This window comes from Prionailurus bengalensis, chromosome D3 (genome assembly GCF_016509475.1).
Source record: "Prionailurus bengalensis isolate Pbe53 chromosome D3, Fcat_Pben_1.1_paternal_pri, whole genome shotgun sequence".
In the NCBI taxonomy this organism is placed as follows: domain Eukaryota; kingdom Metazoa; phylum Chordata; class Mammalia; order Carnivora; family Felidae; genus Prionailurus; species Prionailurus bengalensis.
The window spans coordinates 75,363,091-75,384,604 of NC_057356.1; the positions used below are offsets into that span (position 1 = coordinate 75,363,091).

Consider the following 21,514-nt stretch of genomic DNA (forward strand, 5'->3'; position numbering starts at 1 on the left):
TTATGGGAAAAATAAGATCGAGGCAAGCCATGTAAACCCATGCAACTTTGTAAACATATCCCCCAGAAAAAAAAAACAATAACGTTCTGTGGAAATACTTGGACAGCCAGGCAGGTGGCTCAGACCTAGAGGATACCTCAAGGAATATTTAAAATGAATAAAACCGATGGACTGTAAGTGCCATGACGATCCAGGTGGAAGTGAAGCTCTGAAGCAGTGAGGCTGCACAGAGGAAGCGTAGCCCTGAGAACGAACCCTCGGGGAACAAGTGCTGGGTGCAAGTGCGAGTGTTTTATTAACTTTAACGTCATTAAAATAAACTTGCAAGGGAGCTTGCCTGCATAGCTGAGGGCTTTTCTCTTTCCTGCTAAAGATTCTATTTCTATTTCTGCTCTTCACTACCTAGGAAAAACAGAATGCGAACCAACAGGACTTGCTCATTATACTGACATCATCACGCTATTCACCAGTCACGTAGGAGTTAACCGGTCAGTGTTAAAAAAACAGAAACAAAAACAAAAACAAAAAACACTTCTGGCTAAAATGACTGTACTAAGATTAAGTGTTCCCTTTCAAAATTTAACCTTATCTAGATCCCTGTTTTAGTTAGCCATCACAGGTTGTAACTTTAGTCAAAAATGAAAATAAGTCACAGAACACAGAAGCACAAATAAATACAATGGCATACTTTTACAATATAATCATCCAAATGAATTGATCAGTTATTTTAAGTAAGATGTTTGCCTGCTTAATATCAGCACTTAAGAGTATAAATTTCTAGGGGCGCCTGGGTGGCGCAGTCGGTTAAGCGTCCGACTTCAGCCAGGTCACGATCTCGCGGTCCGTGAGTTCGAGCCCCGCGTCAGGCTCTGGGCTGATGGCTCAGAGCCTGGAGCCTGTTTCCGATTCTGTGTCTCCCTCTCTCTCTGCCCCTCCCCCGTTCATGCTCTGTCTCTCTCTGTCCCAAAAATAAATAAACGTTGGAAAAAAAAAAAAAATTAAAAAAAAAAAGAGTATAAATTTCTATTATTAGCTGAGCTCAGAACAAGTCACCGGATTTCCCTGTATAAAATGGGAAGGGACTAGATTTTTCAGGACCTTTATCATATCCAAAATATTATGCCCCACATATGCCTGAATTTCAGGATCTTCCTTTTTTCCTCCTGTGCAGTCTTGTTTCACAGCCCTTAAATAGTATATAACCACAGAGCCTCTGAACTTGTAAAAGAAACCAGAGATCATCTAGTCCACACATTTAAAAAAAAAAAAAAAAAAAAAAAAAGCGTTCTTTTGCTACTTCTCTTTGACAGGAAGCTTATCTGTTAAACATGTAAAATGGATATGTAAGGATTCTGACTTATGCTTTTTGAGAAAAAACAAAGCAGACAACTCTCCAGCTTTTTGCAATACATAAAGAACCAAACCCAGAAAACTCAAACTTTAAAACTCACCTAACACAATTATTTGGCAAGTGAGCAATGAAGACCAGAAAAGTTAAATCACTTGCCCAAGATCAGACACTCTAGTAAACGAAAGGGCCACAACAGAACAGTTAACTCCTAACCAATCCAAGATCAGCTTTCTTTGAAAGCACCAAGCTAGGTTCTAAGTATGATTTTTGTTTACATTCATTATATAAACAAATTCTACTTCATGAACTTGCTGTCCTTCCCTGTTTGCTAGTCAGTGCTCTACCTTGAGCAGTAACATGTGTAAACACATTGCTGACATAATGGTAAGAAAATGTATGTGCTTTCTGTAGAGATATTTTAAAAGTCTATTTTTTCTGTAGGGCACAACCTTAAAGTAGGTAATGTCTAGATTAATTATATTTTAATTAGGGCAGACATAATCATAACTGGTCCTATTAATAACACAAAATGCGGGGCGCCTGGGTGGCGCAGTCGGTTAAGCGTCCGACTTCAGCCAGGTCACGATCTCGCGGTCCGTGAGTTCGAGCCCCGCGTCAGGCTCTGGGCTGATGGCTCAGAGCCTGGAGCCTGTTTCCGATTCTGTGTCTCCCTCTCTCTCTGCCCCTCCCCCGTTCATGCTCTGTCTCTCTCTATCCCCCCCCAAAAAATGGCTAGCATTCACTGAGCATTTACTATATGTTATACAATTTACAAAACCCTTAAACTCATTTAAACCCTACATTTCTCATTTGAAAGTCAAGAACAATGCAGTACAGTGCTAGAATTTGATTACCAATCCCAACTCTTAACTGCTGTTCCAAATACCCCAAAACAGTGGCTTAAACACTGCTTTCTGTTATTTCTCAATTAACTGCCACGATTAAAATGAATATGCTCTTTTTAAAAAAAATCCAGACACATACCATTTTATAAAGTTCAAATCCAGGCAAAACTAATTTACAGTGTTAGAACTCAAGAACGAGGAGGGGAGCCTGGGTGGCTCGGTTGGTTAAGCAGCTGACTTTGACTCAGGTCATGATCTCACAGCTCATGAGTTCAAGCCAAGCATCGGGTTCTCCACTCAGCACAAAGCCTGCTTTGGATCCTCGGTCTCCCTCTCTCTCTCAAGAAAAAAAAAAAGGAATTCAAGAACCAGAAGAAAGCAGGCATGGGGCAGGGGTAGTCTACCATGCTGGCATTCTTGATCTACATGTTAGTTACAAGCGTAACCACTCTGAAAATTTATCAAAGTATACACAAATGATTTGTGTACATTTTGCATGCATGTTATACTTGAAATAAAAAGTTTGCTTTTAAGAAAAATTCTCTGTTCTTTGAGACCTCACCATGTCCTAGTTATCTCTCGTTATCTGCCTGGTCCCTATGGACTGCTGGGCCTGCTATCTTTGTAATTCAGTCTATAGCAATTTTGAACCATATAATTAATGTTACCTATATCTATAATGTATTAGTTGGACAAGCTACATAACCATTAGAATTCAACATTCTAACCTACGCTAACACTATTCTTGGATGGTAATAGTAACACCTAACCAACAACAAAGTAGGACTTGCTTTAACAAAACTGAACAGACAGTAAACACATCTGTAAAAGTGATACATTCATGAATTCAAGATAAAAATCATTCATACTCCATATAATTTCACTTACATGTGGAATCTAAAAAACACACACACAACACAGCAATTGCACTACTTGGTATTTATCCAAAGGATACAAAAATACTGATTTAAAGGGGAACATGCACCCCAATGTTTACAGCAGCACTATCACCAATAGCCAAATTGTGGAAAGAGCCCAAATGTCCATCAACTGATGGGTAAAAAAGGTGTGTTGTACACACATAAACACACACAAAATGGAACATTACACAGCCATCAAAAATAGTGAAAGTTTGCCATTTGTAACGACCTGGATGGAACTAGAGTGTACTACGTTAAGCAAAGTCAGTCAGTGAAAGACAAATATGTGGAAGAAACAAAACAGATGAACACAGTAGAAGGGAAGGAAAAGTAGAATAAGATAAAAACAGAGAGTGAGGCAAACCATAACAGACTCTTCACTACAGAGAATAAACAGGAAGGCTGGAGTGGAGGTATGTGGGGAGATGGGCTAATTGGGTGATGGACATTAAGGAGGGCACTTGTTGTGATGAGTACTGGCTGTTATATGTAACTGATGAATCACTAAATTCTCCTGAAACCAACACTACGCTGTATGTTAACTAACTTGAGTTTAAATAAAAAGTTGGAACAGAAACAAACACACAAACGAAAAAACCAGAAAGACTCATAAATACTGAAAACAAACGGTGGTGGTGGGGAGGGGATAGGTAAACAGATCAAGAAGTACAAACTTCCAGTTACAAAAAAGTCATGGGGATATAAAGTACGGCATATGGATAACACCGTAGTAACTTTGTATGGTGGAAGATGGTGACTATATTTACCGTGGTAAGCATTTTGTAAAGCGTATAACCATCAAATCATTATGCTGTACACCTGAAACTAATATAATATTGTATGCCAAGTATACTTCAATTCAAAATAAAAATCATTCACACTGAGTTTTATGGGAAAGAAAATGCATATTCTTTTAGCGTTGGGGCTTACCTACTAGTGATAACAACAAAACTGGCACTGTTTATAACCATTAAATGTATATTTAAAGAGTAACAGTATGGAAATAACAGTTACAAAAACACATCACCACAGTATATAATTCATATATATAATTTTATACTCTAAACAATGCTGTTAGGTTACGTGTTAACATCCCCATGTTACAGGTGGGGAAAGAGTATCACAGAATGAACTGAAATGTCCTAGGTCATAAGATTAGTTTGCAAGGAGTGCTGTAGCTAAATAAGTCAAGGCAATATTTAAAAAAAAAAAAGGTCAGGTTGTGTGCAATACAGGGATGAACCCGCATTTCCTTTCTATTTAGGCTGGGAAAAACAAGGACAACACTTTACACTTCCTGCAGTGCATTCAGCAATGGGACCTTAAATTATTCAACCTGTGACTCAACATCCTCATGTGTAAAATGGGGATAATTTCAAAGATTATTTTGAGGACTGAATAAGTCAATATAAATTCTTAAATAAGTCTCTTACAAAAGAAATAATATGTAAATGTTGGCTATTTTAATTATTTAAAACAACAACAACAACAACAACACTGGAGAAAGGTGCCAAGACTATTCACTGGGGAAAAAACAGTGTTTTCAACAAATGGTGCTGGGAAAACTGGATAGCGACATAGAAAAGAATGAAAGTGGGCTTTTACACCATATATAAAAATTAACTCAAAATGGGTAAAAGAATTTAAAAACTAAAATTACAAAATTCCTGGATGAAAACATAGGGGCAAATCTTCATGACACTGGATTTGACAATGATGTGTGGGATATGACATCAAAAGCACAAGCAACAATAGAAAATATATATAAACTGGATTCCATTAAGATGTAAAAACTTTTGTGCATCAAAGGACACTATCAAGAAAGTGAAAGGCAACCATTGGGAGAAAATATTTATAAACCATTTATCAGATAAGGAATTGATACCCCAAGTATATAAAGAACTCCTATAGGGGCATCTGGCTGGCTCAGTTGGTAGAGTGTGCAACTTCTGAGGTCAGTGTTGTGAGTTCAAGTCCTACGATGGGTGTAAAAATTACTTAAAAATAAAATCTTACCAAAAAAAAAGAAAGAAAGGAAGAAAGAAAGAAAGAAAGAAAGAACTATAATTCAAGAACAAAAACCCAAAGAGTCTAATTCAAAATCAGTAAAGGGCTGGAATCAGCATTTCTCTAAAGAAAATAAATGACCAATAAGCACATGAAAAAATGCTCAACATCATTAGCCATTAAGGAACTACAAACCAAAACCACCAGACCACTTCACACCCATTTAGGATGGCTATTTGATGCAACTGAATTCCACTCCCAGGTATATACCCAAAAGACTTTTGAAAGCAGGGACTCAAAGATATCCTTGCACACCAATGTCGGTAAGCGGTATTACTCACAATAACCAAAAAGTGGAAACAATCCAAGTGTCCATCAACAGATGAATAAACAATATATAGTATATGCATACGATGAAATTTTTAACTTTAAAAAGGAAATTCTGATACATGCTACAACATGGATGAACCCTGAAAACATTATGCTAAGGGAAATAAGCCGGAAACCAAAGGATAAATGTTATATGACTCCACTTACGTGAGATAGCAAAAACAGGCAAATTCATAGAAACAGACAGATGTTACCAGGGTGGGGGACTGGGGGTATTGGGAGTTACTGCTTCATGGGTAAAGTTATTGGTTAATGTTTCTATCTGAGATAATTAAAGATTCTAGGAAATAGTGGTGATGGTGGTACAACATTGTGAATGTACTTAATGTCACTGAACTGTACATTTAAAAATGGCTAAAATGGTCAATTTTATGTTACATATATTTTATTGCAATTAAAAACACTGAAATACTGGAGAGCCACTGAAGATTTTTAAGCAAAACAGTGACAATCTATATAACATTTTAGTAAAATTGATGTTAGATATAACATGGAAGTGAAGAAAACGGAATAAGGCTTAAAAATAGGGTTGGAAAAGAAATAAAGAAATAGGTGATACAGAAAACTATGTTCTTGGCCTAACATGGGACATTAACTTTGATCTAAGAGGTTTCCTACATGATCTATTGGATACAGTTATTTTGAGGGTCTAATACCGATGCTGAGTTATGAAAGTCTGAGGTCACAATCACACAGTTTGTGGAGGAACACATTAACAGCCAAAATATTACAGAACTTTAAGGCAAATACAATCTTAACAGATTTATAAATTACCTAAATATGCTTTGGAACTTAAAAGCTTTCTAAATTCAAACTTTTGTTCTCAGTTTTTACCATAAAAAATTAAATTCTCATTGCATCAAAATACCTTTTTAAAAATTAACACAGAGCTTTGCCAATCGATGTCTGCAGTTGTTTATGGTTATATGAAACCTCATTGTTAACGGAAGTGTTTCCTTAATAGCAATGTTTCCCCACTTTTCTCACTTCAACTAATAAATTATTTATTTATCACTGTCTGTCATCTCTTCTGCTATGGTGAGGGGAAAAGAGTATTTCATTGAGGGACAAAAGTCTATACGTTCCTACAGACTAGAATTAGGAAAGTGAACTAAAAATGAGATTCATTGTTAAAATCATCTCTTCCCTTTTCCAACTCTGGCCTAGGCACTTAGTAAATGTACTTAGTATGTAGTATGTATTCCCCATATTAAGAATATAGACATTGCAGGGGCGCCTGGGTGGCTCAGTCAGTTGAGCACCCAACTTCGGCTCAGGTCATGATCCCACGTTTCGGTTAGTGGGTTCGAGCCCCGTGTCGGGCTCTGTGCTGACAGCTCAGAGCCTGGACCCTGCTTCGGTCTCTGTATCTCCCTCTCTCTCTCTGTGCTTCCCCCACTCATGCGCGCTCTCTCTCAAAAATAAACATTAAAAAAAAAAATACAGACATTGCAAAATTGCTAAAGCTGAGAAGATATATTTATAGAATTTTGACATTCCTTTTACACGTCTTTATAACGAAATCTTTATCTTCTCCAATTTAATAAACGTGAAAGTCTACATGTCAAATTAGTACTCTCGGCCACCCTATAAAATCCAATATACTCTGCCTTTTCAATTCTGTATGAGACAGATTGATCTAGGAATAAGTCTTTAATTGTTATCATCTCTATCTGCATCCACCCAAGCCCTAGAACTATCTAATCCTAATGCCACCACTTATATACTCAACATTTACTGAATCATGTTCAATAACCACGAATCACTTTTTACCCTCAAAATACTGCCTTATGTTTATATAGTTACCTGGACAATTCAATGGGTTACATAAACAGTAATACCTGCAAGTAAATTTCTCCAGCTCAGGGTAAATGTAAATAACTCGGAGGCTAGGGGGTCAAGGTAAGTCAAATGGAGACCACTAATTCTTAGAAGGCACTAACATACACAAAGGGAGGCCAGTAAATACACACCCTGGCTGAAATCTTGGTTCCAAAGGCCTACTTCCAACATGTCACTCTCACACAGGTACACTGCACACTCAAAATGGAAAATCCACCAGCTCTGCGACCAATAAATCATGTTGAGATTTACCAAAGTCGACATCTCTGTCCTGTTAAACCATCAAGTCAAAAATGGAGTCTATATGGCCAAACCCAGATGTCTGGATACCTGCATTGCATATATACCCACTGTAATTTCTGTGATCAGATGCAGCCGCATACATAAGGGAGGCTAAGTTACAAAGTTACTAACCAAACGAGTAACAAGGCCATTAAGTAAAAAGCACCGGACTCAACATTAATTTAAAACGCATTAAATGAGCGCTACGTGGATTAGTTGGACAGCCCCAACTGAAGTTTCTAAAGGTTTTACAGAAATGCAAGCAGTGAAGAAAGCCAAAGTGTTCGGAAAATTAAGATTTTAGGTTTTCTAAGGTGCAAGTGACAGCTGGCTCCCCGGAAGGAATGGAACAGGCAAAAGCAGGAGAGGCTGCAGGAAGACTCCCACAGACTAGAAGGAACAGAGGTGGGCCACCCCAAGTGGCCTGGTCCGAGGATTCAGAAGGGACGGGTGTAGATCTCCCGGGCTGGAATTCGCGGTTGGCCAGGCCTCCGTGCCCTCCAGAGACTCCCTTGCGCACAAACAGGGGAGCTGAGGCCTAACTGGGCAGCGGCCTGGGGCTGCGGCCAGCGCGGGACATTCCGGAGCAGCAGACGGCAAGGAGTCGGGACCCGGAAAAAAAGTGAAGGGAAAGCAGGCACGCACACGCGGGGCCCACAGGGCTCGCGCCCGACCTCACCCTCGCATGGTGAACTTGACCACGGCGAGTCTGGAGCCCGCGCCGCTCAGCTCCGGCTGGAAATCTGGGTCGCTCCCGACCGGCTTCACTCCCACCATTCTCAGCCCGGCAGGGCGGCCGCGACGCCACCGGCTTCAAAACTGAAGAAGGCGACCCGGGAGAGGAAGAGCGGGAGGCTCAGGAAGGCCGAGGCCTGATCACAGGAGGTGGCGACCGCGGCGTCTTCCCCGGGACTCTCAGTGCCGAGTCACGCCAGGGAGCAGAGCGGCCGGGGTGGGGGGGGTGGGGACGGGAAGGGGGGAGGGGAGAGGCGAGGGAAGGAAAGGCGTACGGCACCCAGCAGCCACCGCGCGGCAGGGCCGCCGGCGCTTGCGCACGTAGGCGTCATTTCCGCGCCGTCCGTTTTGTCTCCCAGCGCCCAATCCTAAAACGCGACCCCTGGCCCCGCCCTCGGCTGAGGAGCCAGACCCAGGCTGTCAGGAGCCGCGCAGGCGCGGAGGTGCAGCAGTCACAAGCTGAGACGTACAGTGCGTTTTAAGTTCGCGTCATCCCTCCGCGATTCCGAGACCCAGGCTTCTACCGAGTTTCTCGGGGTGAGAAAAGTAGGTTCAGTGGCTAAGGTTTTAAGCCTCCTCTCCCCAGAAGTGCTTGAGGAAATACTTTGTCTCACATTCCAGGCAAATCGCCACACTAGACAAAATAGGCTTTAGGTACATTGATTTACGGCTCTCGTGACACAAGGGTGCTCTCTGTTTAGTCATCCACAAACTGTCATGCACCTGTCTTTAAGCTGCGCCTAAAAAAATGAAAGCACCATCCATCCTTCTAGAAACACAGTCTTGTGATAGACACCAGCAATAGTTAACAATAACAAGTTTGCAAAGGAAACGTTGGGACAAATGGGACAAGAGGATGGGACGGGGTAAACTTGCTGGAAGTTGTGGCCCCTGAACTGAATCTTGATGGAAGATAGCCAGGTGGTGAGAGGTGACGGTGTATTACCGGCAGAAGAACCAGCAGTGCAGATTTGTGGTTTAGGGGGGCTGATAATAATAGCTAATAGCTGGCAAATTACTCGCTAGACAAGATACGTGCTCTTTGTGTATGTTAGCTCATTTAATCCTCCCAACAACCTGTGAAGTAGGTTCTATTATTTCATGGATAGACTAATTTCCCCTAGTTCACACACCTCATAGAAAGTCAAATCAGCATTTAAGGTAGGCTAACATCAGCGTGTTCTTTTAAATGTCAGAGTAGGTGACAAATGATTTGCTTTTGAATTTAGCTGGATGATGAAATTGAAGAGCAAAGTGGAGGTCTGATCATGCCTAGCTAAGGAATTTGTATTTTAACATGAATGCAATGAAGTAATCACTGGAGGGCATTTTATTATTATTATTATTACCCAAAAAAGGTGTCTTTAGAAAAAGTCCCGAGGTAGCAGTGAGGAGGATGGAAGGCAGTGAGACAATTTAGGAGGTTACTATGGTAACCCAGGAAGTGAGTTGTGAGAGCACCCTAAGTGGAAATGAAGAAGACTTGATATATTTGAGGAACAATTAGCAGACAAAAATCATAAGATTTTGTGACCAATTGGACCAATTTAGTGAGATGACAGAGGAAGTAGTCTAGGATAGCGCAAATATTTCAGTCTTGTGGCTTTTTGTACTGGGTTAGGATGCCTGTATGACATCTAGGTAAGGGGCATAGTAGACAGTAGGAAGCTTGCGTCTGGAACTAAAGGAAAACAAGTGGGCTAAAGTTGTAGACTTGAGAGTCATTGGTTTGGGTGGAAATTGAAGCCAGGAACAAAATTGTCTCTGTTCTACTGATGACAAGGCTAACATTCAGAGAAGTGTGTAACTCGTTCAGTTATACAGTTGTGAGGCTGCTTGGCCCGCAAACATTACACCCAACATTCTATAGAAACAGACTATATGTGTACATAGAAACTTTCATCAGATGTTATTGCAAGATGATGCTCTATTGAGTGACTTTTTTTCTCTATATTTTCTAAATCTCTTCAATAATTATAAACAGTATACACAATAAGAAAGAAAGCACAGCTGGGAGAAAAAAAAAGTGCTACACAACAATGCTACAAAAAAGGCCAAAGTTTCTTCCCTGCCCTAAAAACAAGAATAATATTCACAGTTAAGTGGTCTCCTGTGAAATTTAGGTAATGGTTAATATCATTGAGAAAAAAAAAGCTCTTGGTAGAAGAAATTTCCCCCCAAAATGTTTCTTTTTTCTAAATTTGTATGTACTACCCTGAAAACCCCATTTTCTTGAATGTCCATGAAAATTTTAGAAAAAACTTATTACCATTAAACCTCTGCAAGGATGACTTGTGATTATTCTTTTTTCTAAAAGTTCATTTATTTGAGAGAAAAAGGAAAAGAACATGAGTGGGGGAGGGGCAGAGAGACAGAATCCTAAGCAGCCTCTAATGTTAGCACAGAACCCTACGTGGGGCTCGAACTCATGCACTGTGAGACCATGACCTGAGCCAAAATCAACAGTTGGACACAACCGACTGTTGGGCACGCCGATAGGTGCCCCAACTTGTGATTATTCTTTTTAAAAAAATTTTTTAAGGTTTATTCATTTTTCAGAGACAGACAGAGTGTGAGTGGGAGAGGGGCAGAGAGAGAGGAAGACGCAGAATCCAAAGCAAGTTCCAGGCTCTGAGCTGTCAGCACAGAGCCTGACACGGGGCCTGAACTCACAGACGGCGAGATCATGACCTGAGCTGAAGTCGGCCGCTTAACCGACTGAGCCACCCAGGCCCCCCAAATTGTGATTATTCTTAAGAGGATGATATGCTTTCTCCATTCCTGAGGTTAACATATTCAGAAACGCCAAATATGCTGCACGTAAGCTCCTCCCACCCCATCCCTTACTTGGTGGGCATCACTATTAGATGACACCGTTTCCCGGGGTCTATCCAGCCTCAGCCTCAGAATTCCATTCAGTAGCACCCACTACCAGAGTCAGGATGAAACCTATTATTTGCCATCTCACATCTTGCTGTAATTGTTACATCCGGAAATCCATGGTTCTCAAATGGTAGCGAACCCATTAAAATGTGAGTTTCCAGTTTCACACCCAGAGATTCTGACTCAGTAGTGCTGGTGCGTGGCCCAGGAATCTGAATTTCAACAGGCATTCAGGGCAACTGAGGCAAGGAGTCCATATTTTGAGAAACATTATTTGATGCTACCTGTCGTGTACCATTTACTATGCATTTGGTATGCACAAGGTACTGTGATAATGCTTTGAAACACCTTTCTTCCAGGGACATCAAAAGGGAGATAAGGCACTTCTACAAAAGCTAAAAATAAACAAGGTAAAGTGTGGTAAGTGCTATAGTAGAAGTATAGATAACATACCATAGTGGTTGAGAAAAGGAAGAGAACATTTCCAGCTGGAATGAGCAGAGGATGCTATATAAAGGGATATGTTCTAATACTCAGACCTAGATAAACCTAAGAAGGAAATGCATAAACATCTTCATTCACAGAAATGACTCCCGGCTTTTCTCTCAACTCATCAATATAGTTTGCTTTAGACTCACCCATTTTTTATCAGTCTCAGTCTATCACTGGAGGAAGGCTTTCTATCATGACTTGTAGCTGCCATGGGCTCGCTTTGCTGAATTTAAAAATAGATGTGATAGAGGGCACCTGGGTGACTCAGTCGGTTAAGCGTCCAACTTTGGCTCAGGCCATGATCTCAGTTTGTGAGTTTGAGCCCCACCTTAGGCTCTGTGCTGACAGCTCAGAGCCTGGAGCCTGCTTTGGATTCTGTGTCTCCCTCTCTATCTGTGCCTCCTCCAATCTCTCTCTCTCTCTCTCTCTCTCTCTCTCTCTCTCTCAAAAATAAATAAACATTAAAAAATTTTTTTTTCAACGTTTATTTATTTTTGGGACAGAGAGAGACAGAGCATGAACGGGGGAGGGGCAGAGAGAGAGGGAGACACAGAATCGGAAACAGGCTCCAGGCTCTGAGCCATCAGCCCAGAGCCTGACGCGGGGCTCGAACTCACGGACCGCGAGATCGTGACCTGGCTGAAGTTGGACGCTTAACCGACTGCGCCACCCAGGCGCCCCTAAAAAAAATTTTAATAGATATGATGGAGATATGTCATCCATGACTTTCTCTCTCCCATAGCCCTTTTCACGTGGTAGATACAAAATAAGTATTGATCGAATAAATGAATGGCTAGGAAGCAAAATGCATATGAGTGTGACTTAGTCCACAAAATGCAGCAGTAAAAGAAATGTTCTTTTGTGTTATATAACTCAAGTTCATTTTGACTCTGAATCCTCACCCTCCTGCTGTGTCCAACTAGAACAAAAACAACCCCATCTCCTCCTCTGCCTGATTTAGAAATTGTACCACATATCTGGGTTTAGAGTGGGAGTGGGGCTTTGGAGTGTAGACGTCTAGGAGCCCTGTCTCTTTCTACATACCCTCTTGAAGTCTAGCCCTTTCTGTTTCATGTGACTACCTCAGGGATTGGGACCTTTGTTTGAAGCTGCCTCTGGACCCATCTGCCTAGGTGCACCAGTGTGACATTTCTCCCTGGGTTTTTACTTCTTCCCTTCTCCCTTCCATAAAGACTTTCCCTTATGTTTTTATTAAGAGTTTTATAGTTTAACTTCTAGATTTATTTGATCCACCATCCACCTTTTTGAGCCAATTTGATCCTAATCACTTAAAAGTATTCTCATGATAGAAAAGAAAGACACAGTTAGTTTTCCAGTTTCATACGTATTTGAGTGTTTGTTGGCAAGGCACTATGCAATAACCATACGATCTCTGATGTCAGTTGTTCTTTAAATGTAGTCCTCTTGTAAAAAGGTGGGGAAATACCACTTTCTGATTTTTTTTGAAAAGCAATAGCAAGAATATAATGAAGAAATAACTTGTATTCTACAAAAGAAGTCCTCATAAATTCCTCTGAGATATAATATACCTCTTTAAATAACTGAATTTGTATTTGCAAAAGCCCAAGGATACAGATTTATTGAATTCCATAAACCATATGAAATTCCCCCATTAACTTATCAAAGTTACAACTACCCAAAAATTCTGCATAAAAATAACATCTGCGTAATAGTTTATTGGTAACTAATTCCTGAAAAAACGGAAAACTTGTAATATTTTATATCAGCTTAATTCTTTAATCAACTGGGAAATTTATTTTAAAAATGATTTTAGGTAAGTTTTGTTTTATTCCTAAAGTCTTGAGGGAAAAGTATGTAATGTATGTAATATAAATGTTAAATAGAAAGAACGTTCTTCTTCATCGTTTCCAAACTCTAGTTTGCAGCCTATTGAATCTGAAAATTGAATACCATTTCCCATGGCTGTCCCTAGGTGGCGCAGTGTCTTTCAGTCAAAGGAGTATGATTTCCCCCTGGATATCAAATGCTTCTTTCAGTAATGCTGTTAAGTCCCCAGACGTTTGTCCCACCAATACTATATTCCTTAGTTTTGGACACTAGGCAGTGTCTTGCAGGAGTGAGTTTTCTAGGAAGTCACAAAGTGACCTATCACTGTCATAAATCTCCTCCTGGAACATACTGAAGAAAGTTGCTAGCAATTCTGAGAGTCAGTTATGGGTATTTCCCAGAAATGTAAAATAGTTTTTTTTATTCTGAAATTTATATCTGAGGTTCAGAAGTCATTAAACTGCACAGAGTTGCTATTAAGAAGGCCAGACAAATATTTCTATCACTTAAACCTCTGAATAAAAATCCATATTTTAATTGTTTTAAATAGTGAGTTGGAGGTTAGAATTAACTCTTTGAAACTACAAAACTATACATGGCTACACATAACTATGTGTTCACTTAGTCACTCATAAAGAGAGTTCTTTTTTTGGCTTGTGGTAGTATAGTAGATATTGTCTGGCTAGAATGTACAAGTCAGGAAGAAATGTCCCCCAATAAAGACTTTTGCTGTATTCAAAGGCCTTTCTCAGTTATGCCCTTGAGCAAACACATACACCAAACATACACATCCTCATCAATCAGTCCATGCTTGAGTGGCAATATGTGCATACTCTCAGTACCTCCGAGGGCCACGCACTGAAGACAGTCAATGAAAATAAAACGTAAGGAAGTGGCTATTTACACAATATTTCCCACCAAAATTCAGCATACTAGAATCAGAAGAAGGTAGGAGGATCAGATCCAACTGGTAGAAAGTACCAAAGCATAGCACTTCTCACATTGCATGGCACTCATGGTGGATGTAAGCTGTCTCCCTGCCAGACTGTGAGCAATCTGACCACAGAACCCAGTCTTTGTGCTATCTGCATGGCCAGCTCAGCACAGTGCCTAGTGCCACTGGATGTTGAGTAAATGACGCTTTCCACCGTGGCAAATTATATTTAAGATATTTAAGACACGCAAAAGAAATTACTATTTTATGAAAATAGAAATTTAGTTAAAGTGCTCATAGCCACTGCCCCCTCCACCCACATTATTGTGGAGCAAATGCCAGGTATCATATAATTTCATCTGTATTTTGTTAGCCTACCTCTCTAGAAGATAAGGATTCCTTTAAAAAATCACAAGCGGGGCATCTAGGTGTCTCAGTAGGTTAAGCATCCGATTTCACCTCAGGTCATGGTCTCACAGTTTGTGAGTTCAAGCCCCGCATCATGCTGTCTGCTGTCAGTGCAGAGCCCGCTTTGGATCCTGTGTCTCCCTCTCTTTCTGCCCCTCCCTCGCTCTCATGTGTGCTCTCTCTCTCTCTCTCTGTCTCTCAAAAATAAACATTTTTTTAAAAATAAAAATCATAACCAAAATACCATTATCACACTTAAATGTTAACAGTGCTTCCTTAATATCATCAAATATCTACTCAATGTTAAAATTCCCCATTTTCTCTTAATTTATGGCTCACTTGAATCAATATCAAGAAAAGGTACATACATTGCGTTAGTTGATATCTGTCTCTTAACTTTTTTTTATTACAACTTTATTTCTTTTTTTGTGAATTTTTATTTGAAACAATTCAAATGGACAGAAAATTTCAACAGCAGCAGCAGGAGTCAAAGAGAAGTAGCAGTAGTCAAAGTAGAGGAAGAGGGAGAAGATGGTAGAGTGAGATGAGAAGGAGGGTCCACTTTCTTGCTAATCGTTGACTGGGGAGTCCCCACCCAGGAAGAGTGTGCTCTTGGCTAACTTTGCCGTGCTCAGATATTTGCCAACGCGGCCCCAAGAATAGGTACCCCCATTGAAAAGCTGAGGGGACCTTGAAGAAGCTAACAGAAGTAGCAGGAAGCAAACCTTCTCCATGCAGCTGGGAAGTGGATTTTCCCAGAAGGAGAGTCTGAACAGTGCATCTTGGTGTCTGCCACGGTCCACTCTTTGTGACACATGGATCCTCTTTTTCCCACAGGTTTGGGGAACAACCCTTCCAGGGCTCTTGTGGTCCTCTCATCCTGACAGGGAAAAGAAGAGAGAAGTTAGTAGAACAGACTACAGCCCTTGTTGCTGCAGGACGTGACAAAGCTACAAGTCAGTCATCACCTCCTTCTTTACTATCCTGATTTCCCCTTGCTGATCCTGCTGGGTTCGTTAGGGGTCCCCAAGCCCTTATTTGTGAGGAGCTCAAGCACCCCCAACCTTAACACCTTCACTCCTTCCTAGAAGGTGTAAGTATGGAGCAAATGGAGATATTTCTAGAAAAAGACATCCTGTGACTTAGAAGAAATTGATTTAGCAGAAGTCATGAGATAGGAGAAAAAGAGAAGTCTCACCAATTGACTTTTGTGTCATGTAAGAAAGTGCAAAGGGGAGCTGTAAAAGAGGATCACGCAAAACCATGCAAAGAACACTTCATCACTCACTTGGGGCACCTGGGTGGCTCACTCAGTTAAGCATATGACTTCAGATCAGGTCATGATCTCATGGTTCGTGAGTTAGAGCCCTGCATTGGGCTCTGTGCTGACAGTGCAGAGCCTCCTTTAGATTCTCTGTCTCCCTCTCTCTGCCCTTCCTGCACTCCCTCAAAAATAAATAAATAAAACTTTTTTAAAAAAAGAACACTTACCAAATTATTCTGCTGCAACATGATAAAGTGGGAGGGCCCCCAGTAGTAACATGAAGCCCCCAACCATGACATGACTTTTAGGCAAATGGGTCCACTAAGGAAAGGACAGAATTAGCAAAGTATTAGGCCCTACGGGGAACACCAAACCACAGATTTATAAGCTAGAGGAGAAAAAATAATAGCACCCATGAAACAACCTGGAAATGACAACAATAATGAAGCCACTGTTAGACCACTGGGCAAAAATTCATAAAGTGGAGGAACAAATTTCCTTGCCTTTTGAAGAACTAACTTGGAACTTAGGAAGTCCAGGAAGTGTTGGTATGTTATAGGGTAATTGCTACTAAGCTCTAAAGACAGAGTAATACTTCAGTTTTTGTTTTTGTTTTTAAAGCCCATACCTTTAAAACATGGCATGTGGAAATTTTTGACCCTTACCCTGTGGTTTCCATTTACGGTTCGTTTCTGGTAACAACTGTACATTTTTGGTTAAAACAACAGTGATGACAACTTCTTATTTGTCTTTGCAGCTGTCTGTCTTTCCCACTCAGTGTCCATGATGCATTGTTGTAGGCTGATTTTTGTGGCCAACACATCGTACAGTAACTGCCCAGTGAGCCACACTCTGTACAATCCTCTCTCCCTGAGCATATGTGACATCTGTGACTTGCTTCTAATCAGGAGAATATGGCAACAGTGAAGGACTGTCACTCCCTTCATTAGGTTACTATCTACAGATTTATCTATATCTATCCATATCTATAGCTATGTAACTCCAACTTTCTTGCACACACACTAGAGAGATCCTTTTTGCTGGCTTTGAAGAAGTGAGCTGCCATGCAGTGCAAGGCCTTTGGTAAGGCTCAGGTATCAAGGAGCTGTAGGTGGCCTGTAGGACCTGAGTGTCCTTAGTCATTTATCCACAAGGACATGAATCAGATTTAAATTCTTCCCAAGCGGGGCTTCCAGATGAGATTGCAGTGTGGCTGACCTCTCAACTGTAGCCTTGTGTGATCACAAGCAGAAGACCCAGTTAAGCTGTGCCTGAACACCTTTCCCATGGAAACTGTGAGACAATAAATGTGCATTGTTTGAAGCCACTAATTTCGTGGAAATTTGTTTTTACAGCAATACACACAAATGTAATGTTGTTAGGAAAAACACCACTCTACGTATCCATCAAAAACCTTCAGTACCTTTTCATTTCCTTTGGAATAAAGTCCCAAGAGCCCATAAGGGCATTTGAGGCCTCTCCTTATCTGACCTTATTCTATTTTTCCCATGTCATTTTTTATTACTGAATTTAGGCTGAATCTGAGAAAGACTATATCAACCTCTGAGAGCGTTCCAGGGCAAATATCACCCATTGAAGGAGTCCTTCACAGGGCAGAAATAGCAAAGTCTTAATACCACAGTTTCCCTTCGCATCCCCTTGCTGTCCCCTGTACTTCACTTCCAATTTCACTTTCTGTTTATTCTACCTGTTTCTATACATTCATGGTTTACATTTCATATATGTTATACACACACACTCACACTCATATTTTACTTTTCATATATGTTACATGCATACACACAGTTGTTTTTCATTTCAAAACTAGCAACAAAATTGTTTTCCTTTCCCAATTCTTCCTATTTTGTAGACCTCTGTGGAATCTGATGTGATTATCCTTCCTCACCTCAACCTAGAAGCAACTCGTCTTTTTTCCACGACTCCTTATTTCTCATACTGTGCTATATTATAGGCTTATATCTTGGGTGGGGGAGGATTTTCCATTCTTTCCAGCTGCCCAAACGCTTTCCAATTTTGAGAGAATTCCTTATTTTCTGAGCCTTGGTGGGAAGCACAGCCTACTTTCCTCTATAGAACTGAACTTGCCAAATTCTTGCTTTCTCGGCTCTGCTTTCAGTTAAGGTTCAATAAATATATGTTGAACCGAATGTTTTGGTTGTGCAAATCTTTTCAGATTTTTATATAATTCCTCCAGGTGACAGGAATGAATAAATTATTTATTAAAAAAATATACTCAGGGGGCGCCTGGGTGGCACAGTCAGTTAAGTGTCTGACTTCAGCCAGGTCATGATCTCGCGGTCCGTGAGTTCGAGCCCTGCGTCGGGCTCTGGGCTGATGGCTCAGAGCCTGGAGCCTGCTTCCCATTCTGTGTCTCCCTCTCTCTCTGCCCCTCCCCCAGTCACACTCTGTCTCTCTCAAAAATAAATAAACTTTAAGAAAATAATAAATAAGGGGCGCCTGGGTGGCGCAGTCAGTTAAGCGTCCGACTTCAGCCAGGTCACGATCTCGCGGTCCGTGAGTTCGAGCCCCGCGTCAGGCTCTGGGCTGATGGCTCAGAGCCTGGAGCCTGTTTCCGATTCTGTGTCTCCCTCTCTCTCTCTGCCCCTCCCCCGTTCATGCTCTGTCTCTCTCTGTCCCAAAAATAAATAAACGTTGAAAAAAAATATATACTCAGGATCAGCTTACTGAAGGTACAAATCTTAACTTTCAAGAAGGTTACACATGGAAAACATATATACGTGCATATAAAAATGTGTGAATTTTTCTGAACCAGAAGAATTTTATTCCTTTTGAATCTTTATTTTAGTTTTGCAGCTCAGGAGATTACATGCATTTATTTATATATAGACTTTGGCAATACATTTTGTAAACTTGGCAGAGAGGGGCCAGAGTGTTAGTAGTCAGAAAGCTTCTCACTAATCTTCCTATTGACCTTTTATTCCTAGGAAGGTAGTTGAAACACAGTAATTTTGTAAAGTTTAATTAATATTTGTTGAATAAAAGTCAGCTTTATCTAGGAGAGATGTTTTATAGATTTCCTTTACAAACCAAACAAGCTTTAATGAAGTCTAAGCTCGTCCCGTGGTAACCACTCTGTGCTTCCTATATTTCCAAATAGTTCTTGTAATTTGTAAAGGAGATCATGAACTTAACAGTTTAAATGTATTCATCATCACAACAGAGGAAGTGAGTATATGGAACCAGCTGTCCAAGGAATTAATTTCTTCTATTTAACACAATTTCCCTGCTCTTCCCTTGCCCCCATGTGTTTGGAAGGCAGATAAAGTTGAGGAAAATTGTAGAATCCCAATTTGCAGTATAAGACAATTTCAGAATTGCTGATTTTCAAGGGTTCTATTGACTTCCCTGGTCAACATTATGATTTAGTTTTTCTCCTAGTGGCAGCAAAGCTGGTCTGTACAAATAAACAGCATATAGGAAACAACACCCAAGACTTAAAGAATGCTAAAAGGCCTAGTGAAGGAAGAGGGGGAATGCCCCCCAGAACACTGATGGGTCTGCGATGTGTTGCAGGGAGGAGGATTGTCTAAACTGGAAAGACGGGAAGGGGGGAAGGTTGTCATTTGCAAGAATTATAAACTGACAGAAAGCCTTTTGACCACACCAATTCCTAGCTCTCTTTTGATATATTAGCAAGGAAATGCTCCTGTCTCAGGGAGTTGTTTCTGCCCTGTTCTAATCCCCTAATCCCCTGCTTCAGACCCATCCCAATAGGATTTCGCTGTTCAAGGTTCAGTCCAAGGACCAGCGGCAAAGGACGCTCGTTACCTGGGAGTTCGTTAGAAATGGGGGATCTCAGCAACCCACTTCAGACCTACGGAATCAGAAACTTCATTTTGACAAACTCCCCAGCTGATTCCTACATACATTTTACTTCTGAGGATTGTAATAGAATTCTTGTCCTATAAATCCATTAGTGAGATTATGAAGAAAAAACAAAGCTATGGAATGAAAATCTTTTCTGTCCTTTTAACATAACTGACCATTGGCCACCAGCATTGCACCAGTTTTTCCCTTGGCTGCCGTTCATTCATTCAACAAATATTTGGGAGGAAGATAGGCAAACATAATACATAACTAACATTTATTGAGCTCGCTTAACCTCCTAGACACCCATGAGATTATTATGCCCACTTTTTTATGTGGGGACATAGAGGAGAATAAAGAGAAGCAGCATCATGCCCCAGATGACATCAAGAGTGTGCAGTGGAGCACCCGGGATCCCAATACAAGCCTCTGTGAATGCAGATCTCACGCTCCACTAGGCTCAACCGCCCACACGGTGTACATTCATTCCCTCTCCTCTACAGGAATGTTGCACAAGGTCAGACTTCCGTAGCCGAGCAGCAGAGTTCCTCCTCTGGCCCTCTGCGTCGTGGGCAACAGCTGAGTTCGAGGTCAGAAGGAAACAGTAACCAAATTCCAGAGCTAACACTTTCTAAGTGTCTGGACCGAGTCTCGGGGGCGGAAGAGTAAACTTGCGACAGCCTGGGAACACCTAGACTTGCTATTTCATTCTTCCCTCCATCTTGGTCCTCCCAGCATGGGAATTGGAGGCGAGATGAGAGCCTAGACCAGACTTCCCACGACCAAAATGGCGGCCGCGCACTCTTTGCCCAGAGTCGACAACCCTAGCCTCCGTTCGGTCTCCATGGTGACGCGGTCAGCTTCACCGGCTCCAGCCTAGGCCAGGCAAGTATGGAAATGATGATCATTTCCCTCCCCCTCATTTTTGCGACAGTTGCAGCGAAAGTCACGGCAGTTGGGTGTCAGCTGATTTACTGCAGCGGCGGCGGTGGCGGCGGCGGCAACGGCGCCTTGCAGCCTCGGTGGGGACACGCCGGCTGGGCTCGGGTTGCGGTCCCCAAAGGTTTGCCTACGCTGATTTGAGCACCCCACATCCTCCCCACAGAACGTTCTCGCCTTGTCCGCCTTTGCTGGGGCACCCGCGGGCGGTGGGACAGACAACATCGGGGCATGAGATGAAGCTGTGACAGGTAAGGGGGCTTTCCAGCCACCCCAGGGGGAACGTTCCCCCGGCGTGGGATGTGCCCGCGACGTGGAGGTCGGCGGCCGGGGGTCAAGGGTCACAGCCCGTTCTGAACGTGGGCGGCGCCAGCTGTTCGAGCGCTGCTGATGGAAGTTCTGTTCTTTGCCGAGCTTGCAGGTTCAGGCCCATAGCTAGGCGCGTTTGCCTGGAGCGGGGGTTTTGCCTGGGGTCTTTGGGGCTCCTTGGCCTGGTGTATGACATTTGCTTTTGGTGACACTGGCTTTGGTCATGAGATGGGACCTCCCTGCCCGCACTGGCAA

At 41.7% G+C, this 21,514-nt stretch overlaps 2 protein-coding genes and 1 long non-coding RNA gene across 12 annotated transcripts in view; 2 read left to right on the top strand and 1 right to left on the bottom strand.

The window, feature by feature from the left end:
• The window catches only part of TXNL1 (thioredoxin like 1), a 33,832-nt gene extending 25,144 nt beyond the window's left edge, over positions 1-8,688 (bottom strand). For 2 of the 3 annotated variants that reach the window (XM_043558943.1, XM_043558945.1), the window contains exon 1: positions 8,317-8,589. In XM_043558943.1, coding sequence (XP_043414878.1) covers positions 8,317-8,414 — 98 coding nt within the window. In that variant the 5' untranslated portion in view covers positions 8,415-8,589. Of the gene's footprint in view, positions 1-8,316 lie in introns of all 3 variants that reach the window. The other variant, XM_043558944.1, reaches the window with a different exon arrangement.
• Positions 8,689-8,745: 57 nt separating this feature from the next.
• On the top strand, positions 8,746-17,489 carry LOC122470791. 2 transcript variants are annotated; one of them, XR_006293989.1, is made up of 3 exons: positions 8,746-8,918; positions 15,736-15,854; positions 16,920-17,489. It is a non-coding gene; the product is annotated as an uncharacterized LOC122470791 (long non-coding RNA). The 2 variants fall into 2 exon arrangements; XR_006293990.1 differs by having other exon boundaries at positions 8,746-8,909.
• Positions 17,490-20,522: 3,033 nt separating this feature from the next.
• WDR7 (WD repeat domain 7) overlaps positions 20,523-21,514 on the top strand; it is a 360,496-nt gene continuing 359,504 nt past the window's right edge. For 3 of the 7 annotated variants that reach the window (XM_043558946.1, XM_043558954.1, XM_043558952.1), the window contains exon 1: positions 21,088-21,201. The gene's annotated coding sequence lies outside the window, so the exon portion shown is untranslated. Of the gene's footprint in view, positions 20,897-21,087; positions 21,202-21,514 lie in introns of those variants that run through there. The other 4 variants (XM_043558947.1, XM_043558953.1, XM_043558955.1 and 1 more) reach the window with 2 other exon arrangements.